Source organism: Xiphophorus maculatus, chromosome 14 (assembly GCF_002775205.1).
Source record: "Xiphophorus maculatus strain JP 163 A chromosome 14, X_maculatus-5.0-male, whole genome shotgun sequence".
Classification (NCBI taxonomy): domain Eukaryota; kingdom Metazoa; phylum Chordata; class Actinopteri; order Cyprinodontiformes; family Poeciliidae; genus Xiphophorus; species Xiphophorus maculatus.
This window is the reverse complement of record NC_036456.1, coordinates 1,060,516-1,072,951: the sequence shown is the minus strand read 5'-3', so window position 1 is coordinate 1,072,951 and position 12,436 is coordinate 1,060,516. Positions and strand designations below refer to the sequence as shown.

General features: G+C 40.4%; 1 protein-coding gene across 22 annotated transcripts in view; it reads left to right on the top strand.

Moving 5' to 3' along the window:
* ank2 (ankyrin 2) overlaps nucleotides 1–12,436 on the top strand; it is a 148,423-nt gene that overhangs the window by 125,576 nt on the left and 10,411 nt on the right. For 21 of the 22 annotated variants that reach the window (XM_023345555.1, XM_023345549.1, XM_023345563.1 and 18 more), the window contains 2 exons: nucleotides 317–377; nucleotides 11,829–11,921. In XM_023345555.1, the coding sequence (XP_023201323.1) occupies nucleotides 317–377; nucleotides 11,829–11,921 (154 nt within the window). The remainder of the gene's footprint in view (nucleotides 1–316; nucleotides 378–11,828; nucleotides 11,922–12,436) is intronic. The other variant, XM_023345552.1, reaches the window with a different exon arrangement.

The window sequence follows — 12,436 nt, the reverse complement described above, 5'->3', positions numbered from 1 at the left end:
AGCAGTGTAGAAAAATGCACCAGCTGAAATGTAACATGTCTACTGAGTCTACTGGACTATTAGGTGTGAAAACACTAAGTTACAAACTGAAGTTCTCATTTCTGAAACTATGACCCAGCAGGATCATAACATTATTATCTTTTCTGTTTTTTGACCAAGGCTCAGCACTGAGGTATATGAAAGGCACGTGACCAGTTTTGACATCCAGAAGAAATTTATGTTTAACTTTAATATGCATGATGTATTTCTACAGATTACTTTTGGATTTTTCTAATGTCACTGCATGAACAAATATGACATTGTTGTTTTCTTGCAGCTCATCACAAAATATATATGAAGAAGTGACAGACCTGGTACATGTTGGGAGTTACAAGCAAGTAAGTCCTTTATTCACTTTGTACCGCACCTCTCCCTACAACCTCCGTTCTCACGTGATAGACCCTGTGTACAAAGGGGGGCCCAAATTGTGTGCCCAGGTCACCCCACCTCCAAAATCCACTTTTGAATCATGTGAAGATGAAGGAGCTGTTCAAAGCGAAGGGGCAGAGGGTGGCGAGGAGTGGAGTTTGGAGTGTCTACGAACTACTCTTACAGGAGACAGCATAGATTACGTATCCCCATCAGCTCTGCAAGAGACTTTCAACAGCTCTCGAACAGGTCTTTGTGAAGATCGACCGCTGTCCATGACTGATTTTGGTGACAGCTTGTTTGAGTATGAACAAGTTGAACAGGACTTCAAAGAACTTTCTATGGAACTCACCAAACCTGATGAGGCTTCTGAAAAAGGATCAGCAACACAACAATCTACGAGTGAACAGCTTGCTTTGCCCACATCAGGGTTCCCAGTCAGGACAGAATGCACACATTCCAAGCAAACGGCCACACTAAGTCTGGATGAAGTGTCACACCGACTTTATAAAGGCCTGTATTTGAATGGTGTTGAATCCATGGATTCAGAGGCTCAGGATCTCTCTGTAATAGCTGAGAGTTCACCCCTTCAAGCAGTCAGAAAAGATGAAGTTCAGGCAACTCATAGCCTCACAAAGGGTAGCATAGAATTAGAGAAAGGACATTTTCATTCAGTAGATTTTGTTTCAAGCATACCCAGGGTTGAGTATGGCTTTGAAAAAGCAAAGTCACTCAGAGCACCATCTCTGCCTAAGTATGAATCAATGCCTGGAATAATTTCTGGCCTTCAAAGCTCACATGAGTGTTCTCCAGATACTGTAATACTCCTAAGTGAGTCCAGGGCCTCCTCACCCGAGTCTGTCTCATTGGTAAATGAGCTGAATTTACTTTCCCCAGATTCTCCAGTGCCACAGTTTAGGCCCTTATCCCCACTTCCACCACCTCTCTTATCATGGGAACTTGGAGAGGATGGGACTGCAGCCCCAAGGTCAAACCATGCTCTTTTGCTCTTAACATTGGATACAGAAGAAAGACCATTAAGACCAATGGTTTCAAACAAAAGACCAATTGGAAGTGCAGTATCACCAGTCAGTGTCTATAGTGGTGAGCAGTCCATGTCACCTCATTCATTAACTTTTAACATGGAGGACAGAGCATCGTCTCCTGAGTCCATTATTGCTGAAACGGTATATTCGCTTTTTGAACCCGATCATTATGGTTTCCATAAGTTCAGCTCATTATCTCCACCATCATTATCTCCTGTCCAACACTTTAGACAATCTCCTTGTGAGCCTTTTCAGTATGAAGGTATGCCATCTTCACCAGAGTCAGAAAACTGGCCTGATCCAGTTTTTTTAAGTAGAGCCCACTGTTCCAGATTATTCGGCCCTGGTACAGAAACCAGCTCAATGTCTTCAGTGCTATTTCATCATGAAGAACAAGCTTTATCACCTTCTCTTGTTACATCTGGAGATGAATCTGTGTCAGCAGAATTATCAGAGATGCATACAGCTTCCTCCACTAAATCAACAAATGCAACTTTGGCTTCCAAAACTGATGATCACCTGCTAAAATCATTGTTATGTGATGCACAGAAAAATCAACAAACACTAACAAAGTTACAATGTGAAAATGAAGATGACTGGTTTATTTCTCTGCATAATGTTGAGGAGAGATCTGTTTCTTCAGATTCAGTGTCTGAATACAGACCAATGTCACCACAGTCCACACTGTTAGACATTAGAAGACATTCTCCTGAATCAGACACAGTTGATGAGTGTCTGTACCCAGATTCTCCGATACCACAGTATATGTCCTTTACACATCATGCAGTTCTAGGAAATTATTACGCATCCTCAACTGAATCTGTATTGTCAGATGTTAAGTACGAAGCCATGCCTCTGTTGTCATGTTTTGATGATAGGCCACTATCTCCTGATTCTTGTGGTTCTGAGACTGATTATAGATTATTGACTTATCCTGAAACAGACCAACTTGTTCACAAAGAGTTTGCACTTGAATTTGCACAAACTGTCGTTATTCCAAAAGAATCAAGTCTTGGTAAATTTGAAACAACACAAAGTACAGAGACAGAAGAAAGGTCGGCCAGACTAGTACAACAGAATTCATCCCAAACAGAGTCGCTACAAGTTGACGGTACAGAGTCAGACCAAAACATTGCTCCACCCCTGGAAAAAACAAAGCTTCTGTCAACTGATGGCAGTAAAACACAACTATCTCCAGTTTATTCAGAGGCAAAAAATTCAAATGTGAATGTTAAATGTGCTACATCAGTTAGAATGAAAATGTTTGGTGAGACATCCTTACTGTCTTTGTTTCAACAACCTACATCTGAGGATCTGAAATGCTCATTACTATCAACTTCAGACACTCCTGAAGAGTTTTCAGCTTTCTGGCCTGCAGTCAAAACAGAACAGCCTCCATTAGGCTACAGTTTAGCTTATGATGCAGAACCTTCCAGGATAATTTCTCAAATCCATGATCCACAGTATTCAAGAGAAACATTTAGAAGCAAAGAAGGAAACCATCAATTTTATGGCACATTATTAGACTATAATCAGGAAAATTCAGGAGGAGCTATTGATGATCAAACCAATTATTTGTCAGTAGAAATGTACAAACGGTCATTATCACCTGACTCCGAAGCACAATTCCAGCCATTGTCACCTGAATCGCTAATGCGGCTAGAAATGGTAAGGCCAGACTCTTCTCTGTCAGGCAGATCTGCAGGTAGTCACCAAGTCTTAACACTAGACTCCCCTATTCCTCAGTTCCAGACCTCCTTCACAGATGCTTCAATACTTTGTGTCAGATCAGTGTCACCAGAATCAAGTTTATCAGATCTGGAAATAGAGTTAGGTTTAAACATTTTATTTTTTGAGGACAGACCATCATCTCCTGATTCAGTATCATCTGTCAGTGCAAATAAGACACGATCAATCGACTCTCCTGTTCTCAGTTTTGAAATGTTTTCATCAGAATCTTTTATAAGAGAGACATCTGACCGATCTTCATTAAATGATTCTGTCTACCCAGCTGATGAGTACGGATGTGTCTCTTTGGCAACAATACCCTTTGAGAACAGACCCCCATTTTTTAATTCTGTTGATGAAAACGAACCCCATTCACATGAATCTCCTGTACCGGAGTTTGGACAAAGTTCATCAGAAACTCATTTAACACTATGGGAGAGATCCTTTTCACCTGTTTCAATGTGTTCAGATGCAGAGTTCAGCTCTGCGTCAGTGGAATCATTATATGGTGAAAGCTGGCCTTCATCTGTAGATTCTGTTGACAGAAACTATCCTCTCTCAACAGAATCCCCCATTCCTGAGTTTGGCCTATTTTTAACAGACTTCCATCCTCAAACCACCCTGCAGGGATCTGTGTTCACTGTTTCAAGTTCCTCAGACATGCATTATGGGTCTGCTTCTCTGGAATCATTATTTGGTGAGAGTCCATCCATGTGTTCCTTTGAGGAAGATAGGTCATTTTCAAATGAGTCACCAATACCAGAGTTTGAACAAGTTGTGCAAGACTATGATCAGTCTGCACAAGGTAGATATTCTTCACCTGTTTCTGTTAAATCAGATATAGAGTATGGCTGTATCTCTTTAGAATTGCTATTCAATGCCAGCAGATCTTCTTCAGTAGATTTTGTTAATGAAACATACCTCTTGTTACCAGAATCCCCTATCCCAGAGTTTAGCCAGGTTTTACTGGACCCCCATGTCTCAACCATTCTGGATGGATGCCTGTCTCCTGTTTCAGTGGCTTCAGACATGCAGTCTCGATCTGTCTCTTTGGAATCATTATTTGGTGAGAGCCGACCTCCATCTGTTGATTCCATGGATGAAAGTGGACCACTTTCACATGAGTCACCCATTGCAGAGTTGGGAGAAATTCTTGTAGAATCTGATCTGACTTCACTTGAAGGGCATTCATCGCCTGTTTCTGCTATGTCAGAAATTGAATTTGGGTTTGTGTCTATAACATCAGCATTTAATGAGAGCAGGCAGTCATCTGCTAAGAAAAGCTGTCCTGTTTCACTAGACTCATGCATTCCAGAGTTTGAACACACTTTGGTAAAAGTTAATATGAACACACAACAGAGATCCTTGTCACCCAGTTCAGTTCTTTCAGATCTAGACTGTGTGATGTCAGATATTGAATATGCACAATCAGATGTAGACTTATCTATTTCAGAACAGAGACCCGACTCACCAGAATCACAGGCATCTGAGACCATGGTGATAGTACAGACCAATACTTCTACTTATTTAAAAGAAATCAGGGTACCAGTCTACAGACTTGTTTTTGATGCAGAACTTTGGAAGCTTATCTCTCAAATACAAGATCCTCAGTACAGTGGGGAGACATTCTTTAGTAAAACAGGAGTTTTTGAATATGTTGGAACCCGAACTGAGTATTTTCCAGAATCCCCTGTAGTAAGAACAAGCGAGTTGGAGGATAATACAGGCAATGTAGAATTAGAATCCAGATCTTTGTCTCTTTTGGAAATGACTACAAATGTTAAAACATCAGATTCCAACTTGTGTCTAGATTCTCAAGGTCCCAGATTTTCCTTTCAACACCTCAACATTCCTCAGTCTCTGCTAGATTCACCAGCATCAACTGTGTCAGATGAAGATTCAGAACATTGCATGCTCACAATTTTCAGTGGAAGCACACATCAATCAATGATTTCAGCAACATCTGTTGATGACAGGAGTGCAATATCACATGATTCACCCTTCCCAGATTTCCCAGATTTCAGGCCAGAGTCAGTTACAGCTTATTCAATACCAATACAAGAAGGTGAATGTCAAACCCTGTTACTTGATTCAACTGTAAGTCAGTTCAAAGCAGAAGAAACTGAACGTTTTCCCTCATTTGTTGGATTCAGGTCAGAATCTCCTCCATCAGTTCCTTCACACTTGGAGTGTGCTCATCTAATAAGTATATCGAGGCAAACTGAAGACATATCAAATGCATTCGAGTCAAAAGCCAAGCTTCAAAAGAGACCTTTGTCATCTGATTCTGAGTCAGAGTGTAGGTCTATATCACATGTGTCTCTGACTTTCATTTTCAAATCAACATCCCCTGAATCTGTTGGTTCTCCAAATGAATTCAGAGCGCTCTCCCCGGATTCTCCAATTCCAGAGTTTAGGAAAGTACTACAGGAATCCATAAACAGATACTGTGAGCTTAGATCTTCTTCCCCAGAGTCAGTGTCATCAGATTTGGACATGAAAATGAATTGGGGGGTGACGTGGTTTGAGGAACAGTGTCTATCTCCTGACTCTATAGCCTTAGGTAGTGAATACAAAAGTCTTCCAGCTGATTCTCCAGTACCTGACTTTAGACAACTTTTCTCAGTTGCTCATGTTGATTCCAATCATTCAGATTTGGATTTTGCTCCCTTCATTTCTCAGCTGTTTGAAGATGAAGTTAAAGAAAGACCAAATTCCCCAGAGTCAAATCTGTCTTTGCATGAATACCAACATTTATCCCCAGACTCACCAATACCTCAATACACACACAGGGAGGAAAACACATTAATATGTGGTTCTGCATCTCCTGTGTATTCAGATGAGGAGTTAGAGATAGAGTTTTGTGAGTCCCAGCTTATTGAGGACAGAGGAACATCTTCTGGTTCATCAGCTGAATCTGAATTCAGACCAGACTCCCCCATTCCTGATTTTACTCAGGCGCTACAAGAGTCCTTCAATTCACACTTAGCTTTAAGGTTCTCATCCCTAACCTCACTATCTTCAGATGAAGAAACCAATTTAGAATTGGACATATCTATGCCTTGTCTTTTTGAAGACCGAGCAGTAACTCCTGGTTCTTCAATATCACAAGATGAATTGAGACCAGACTCGAGGATTCCTGAATTTACATTTAATCATGCTGAAATATGTCACATGAATGTAATGTTTTCATCTTCTGAGTCATTGGCTTCAGACAAAAATTTGGAGATTGATTTGTGTACAACTTGGCTTTTTGAAGACAGAGCGGCATCTCCTGGTTCAACAACATCCAAAGAAGAGTTTGACGCTCTTTCATCAGACTCTCCCATTCTCACACTTACTCAAATACCAGAAAAATCCACAGTTTCTCTCTTTGTTTCAAGGTCTACTTCACCAGAATCAGTGTATTCAAATTTGGAAATGGAATTATCTTCCTCTCTGATGACAGATGATTGCCCCCTATTGCCTCAAAGTCAATATGGATTGCTTTCTCCAGATTCACCTGTTCCTGACTTTACACTGGACTTTACTGATAGTCATCATAAGATACGTTACAACAGGTCATCATCAATTGAATCAGAGGCTTCAGAAAGTGAATATGCCCCTTTAATTTCACAGACTTTTGATTTTGAGGACAGTGTAGAATTCTGCCCATCAGGACAGTCAGATGATGAGCTTGGATGTTTGTCTCCCAACTCTCCTTTACCCCTGCACCCCATAGCCTTATCTTCTAATGTAAGGGTCAGATACAGGTCCACTTCTCCCGAGTTTGAGTTCTTAGAGGAAGATGTGGAGACTGATTTGTGTATGACTTGGCTTTTTGGAGTCCGAGCAGAATCTCCTTGTTCAAGAATATCCAAAGAAGAGTTGAGACCACTTTCGCCAGATTCACCTATTCCCATATTTAGACAACAGGACTCCATAATACCTAACTTGGAACTAAGGTCCACGTCACCTGAATCAGTGTTTTCAGATTTAGAAATGCCTTCAGAGTTTCCCAGCTTAACTGAAAGTAGACCTTCTTCCCCAAAATCTTCAACATCAATCAGGCTTTCACCTGATTCTCCTCTACCTGACCTTGTGCAGCCAGTGTTTGAACTACCTAAGGCAATTTTTAGAAGTAGGTCGATATCCCCTGAGTCAACTTGTTCAGAGGTTGAATATATTGTGTTAAGCATGGGGTCATTATTGTATGACAACAGACAATCTTCTCCAAGTTCAGGAGCATCTGGACATGAAAACCAGGCACGGTGTCCTGACTTGTTAAGATCTGATTACAAAGAACCAATGCGAGAACATGTTATAGTAAATGTTGGCTATAGATCACCATCCCCTGAGTCTATTGAGTCAGATGTTGAAAACGCTTTAGGTGAACTTTTGATAGCAATGGGATTTGGTGTTGAACATAGGAAAGATTCTCTTCTGTCAATAGAGTCACAGATTCAAGACAGGTCATTTTCAACTGAGTCCATACCAGATTTCAAATCCATGTCACCTGATGAATTGATGTCACTTAGAAGCAATAGAAGTGAATCTCCAGAGTCAATTGAGGAAAACACAAGATTATCACCAGACTCAGCACTTCCTTCTTTTACTCAGAATGTACTTGAGACTGTAATACAGGAAGCATACACTAGGGCTTCATCCCCTGAGTCTCTGCTGTCAGATACTGAATATTACTTGGTAAATTATTCATTTGACAAAGGACTTGAAGACAAAAGAACAGTGTCACCTCAGTCAGAAAGATCAGATATTGAATATCCTCCTGAATCTCCAGTACCTGATTTTACTCAGACATTTGCAGAATCTGCTGTGATTGTAACAAGCTATCCATCAATAGAATTTTCATATTCTGATGAAATGTCACAGCTATCAATACCATTTTATGCAGAAGCGAGAACGTATACACTAGAATCATTGGAGTTAGAGAAAGAGGAGCATTTAGCACCCAAATCATCACTGGTTGAAACCAGTGATCACAGTGTTTCAGAAACATCAGTTGAGCCTCTCCCACCTGCCACTGTACCTCAGTTCAGTCTTTTTTATGGCGCTGAGCTATGGAAGCTGATTTCTCAGGTACGAGATCCTCAGTATGCAGGAGAAACCTTTATTAATAAAACAGCTTTCTTGCAGTTTATTTGTAACAAAGATACATATGAAAGGAATGTTACAAATAATCAACAGGACAATAGAATAAAAAACAAAAATGACAAAGATCGATCATCCTTATTAACACATTCAGAAGTTACTCATCAGTTCTCTTCTACAGAAACAAAAAGAGCAATTAACACACAGCTGACAGAATCACCACTTCCAGTGATTGAACACATTTTATCAGGAACAGCTCTTTACAAGCAACTAGACATTGAATCTACAGAGACGCAGTTGTGGTGTAATCCTATGCTATCTACCTCAGTATCTGACAAAAAGAGCGATCATCTCTACAGATCTCCAGAATGTCTCAGTCCAAATTTACCAGAGGTGGAAGACGCTAGAGTATCACCCGAATCTGCTAAATCTGTCAGTAAATTTGGGCCCATCTCACCAGATGCCACCTTACCAGAACTGAGGTTGGCATTGTCAGAATGTGTCAGGAATCTCAGAACAACATCATCTCCTAAATCTAAAGCTTCAGATCTTGATTTATTGCAACTGAATTCAGACATTTTAGAATGCAGGCCTTCACCTCCAGAATCTGCTCTGTTTGAGAATCAGGATGAGAGTCACAGGCCTTTGTCATCTCAGTCACAGTCACTTGTGTCTTTCCAATTAGCCATGTCTGACCAAAGACCATCATCTCCAGAAACCGTTTCAGAATGGGTTCAGAATAGGTCACTTTCTCCAGACTCCCCCATCCCTCAGTTTGCTCCGGTATCACAGGTCTACCCCATGAAACATCTTATCTTAGGCCCATCTTCAGATTCTGAATCCAGTGATTCTACTGATATGTCAGATGGAAACACTAGCCGACCCTCCTCACCTGAATCCATTTCATCCATCAATGAGTTCAGTTGGTTATTTCCTGATTCACCAGTTCCTGAATTTATGATAATTTTAACTTCTTGTTTTATGGATCCCACTTATTATGATAGATCCCCCTCCCCTGTGTCTTTGTCATCAGACTCTGAGTTTGTAGCCTTACCCGTTGACTGTTGGACTGACGATAACCCCAGACCTCTGAGCCCTGCAAGCCTTGAATCTGAGAAGAAATTTTGTTTTGATGATGAGCTCAGTTCAGAGGTTTCACCCCACACATGGGGTGAAACATCTTCCTTACAACCAGAACAGTCTTTATCATTTCCTCAGACAAAGTTAGCGACTGTGTCGCTCATTAAATCTGCTAAAGAAAATTGCCCTCATCTGCAACAAATGACAGAATCCAAGTCAAAATTCTGGATATGCAAAGAAGACATTTTCCACAGTTCAAAAGCAGATGAAAATGCCAGAGAATACTTGTCTCCAAAGCCATCAACAGCTAAAGATGCAAAACAAAAGGAAACAAGGACCCAACAAAAAAGTGGTGAAGAACTACAGAGCAAACCAGCCCATCATAGGGTAAGACATAGAGCATGAGAATGCACCAATAACCTTTTGATAACTCTTTTGATAACACACTGCTTTTAACTCAGGACGTGCCGGGCTAACGCTATAGGAACAGAGGCCTTTGATACTTTGAAGGAGTTTTGGATTTTTTTTGGGTTGTTAATATTACTAACCACTTTCTATTTTCCTCTGGTTCATTTTTGTGTGATGATGAAGTACTGCAACATTTTCTTACACCAGGATAACCAAGTCCAGGTCTGGAGAACTAATATTCTTTAACTTAATAAATAAATCCCCTCTCCATAAAACCTGAACCAAATGACTGAATTGCTATTTGGTTCAGTAATGAGTATTTCCTTTGCTTCAGATATGTTAGAGAAGGGATGCATCTAAAAGTTGCAAATCCTCAAGGACTGGACTTGGGCACCCCCGGCTTAGATATACATTATGTTGGTCTGACTGTTGGGTGATTTAAACAATACAAGTTTAATTTAAATTGTGCACTAATGAGTTAAAATGCTCATGTCTTTCAGAGGTTCACATAACCTCTGTGCAGATGTAATAAACTTACGTAAATAATTTCATTCCAGGTTCCCCCAGACTTTCGAACATTTGATACCCAGTGCAACCAGTTTCCTGTCACAGCAGCAACAAATGGTGGCAGTAAAACTACAGAGCTGTTCTTTGATGATAAGCCAATCACATCAGAACCCATACTCCCACTTGACCAGGCTTCATACAAAACACACCGAACTGTTCCTCCTGTACTCTCTGTGCATGAGAAAGCTTCAAATGTAAAGTCCCATGTGTCCAGAGAGAATCCAGGCACATGGGACTTTATGCAAGTTCAGTCCAGTGAACCTTTTTCAGCCGAGTCAGATGAGTTTTTGGTACCAACTGATTATAAGACAATATTTTCTAGTCAACAAGCCCTGGGAATTCCTGAAGCATTTTCCGATGATTTGAGTCCAGTGTCTCCGGTGTTTAGTGGTCCCAGCTCAGCACAATTTGCCTCTCAAGATACTGTCAGCGAAGAGTCAGAAGTCACCGAAGACTTTACATTTTCTCTAGGCTTCCTCTCTGAATTGGAGAGAACAGCATCGGAATTTGAATCAAACACTACAACCAACCGCCAGAAAAAATCAAGTAAGGTTGTTGAGTCTTCACGTCCATCAGATTCAGATCCAGAATTCTTTGACTGCCAACAAGACTTTTTTGAATCGGAAGATGTGATGCCAGAAGATGAGATAACTTATTTTTCTGAGCACTCTTCAATAAGCCCAACAAGTAGTTCAGATATGGGCCTACTGAAAGTCCGCCCTGACCACACCACTCAACGTTTCCTTCAAGTAGAACCTAAAAGGCAACAGTCTTCTGGCAGTGAAAGTCTTGATGAATTTGCTTATGATTCACGGGAGTGTGCTGCAGAGGGCAGCTTTCCCATTTGTGAGCAGCTGCTATCTAGAGATCAAGCTGGGTTTTACGATGATGATGACTTCCTGGGAATGGTAAGAGGATGAGCATGAGCACAATGCTGCACTGGTTTCTGACTTACCTAATTTCAGACAGATTGCCGTTGCATACAAGATGTAGAAAAAAAAACCTAGATCGATTTTATGAAACTGATGTGCACGAGAGCATAAATTTAAAAGGCAAAGATGATTCCGCTCTTTGCAGTTGTTCATTTTGATGCACAGTTGAGATTAACAAGCTGCTCTGAAGAGTTCTAATACATACACCACTGTTTGCATCAATTGGTGTGTGCATGTTGTTTCCCCCCTTAGTGTCAAAAATGAAAACACTGAACATTTCTACATTTCTTTCTCCCATCTGACATTTCAATTCATTGTCCTGAGCAGTAGATAAGCTGGCTCTTATTGCTGCATGTTTGTTTTAGTTGAACATTGTTGCTTTATTGTGCCTTCTCTTCATCTCATGTTACTTTTATGTACAGCATTTTGAATTTATTTCCCTTGTTTAGCAAGGACAGAAGATGTGTGTGGTTAAGAGAAAAGCCTAAGCATGGGTTGCCTGCAGCAGTTTGTTGTAGTACTACTGCAGAAAACATGACATTCACCCATGCTGGTTGTGTGCTGTCTCCAGGAGATAGCAGAGGAGCTAGGAGCACTGTCCTCTGATAGCTCAGAGGAGGAGGTGCTGACCACCAGAGTGGTCCGACGCAGAATAATCATTCAGGTAACATAAAAGATGATGCAACACCATAAAGAGGTGGAGTGGGTTGTAGGGTTTCACAGGTTCTTAAAGGTTTTCTGTAGTGAAACTGAACTTTCAAGATAAAACATTTATTGTAACAATAACTAGGTCAACATCCGTCTCAAAAAGCTTCTGTCTTTTAAAATATAAAAATGTTTTCAGTGAGTGTAATCTCCCTGAAAACCATGTTAGTGTTCATAACCATACTCTCAGAACTTCTCAGTTTAAAGAATGAACAGTTTTCCACTCACTAAAGATGTAATTAAAATGTAACGACTGATGGGAGCTGATTACCAATAAAACGAAGGGTTTGTTTTATTATCCATAAACCAATATCAAATAACTACTGAGTAACTAAAGCAGATTAACATTTTTTGCTACCAAAAAAAATGACCATGAATTATAATTTAAAGAAAGATTAATGACCAGGAAATTAACCACCAAACGTGAGATCCAATTGCTGTTTTAACTTTCATAGAAACTGCATGAGTCTGACA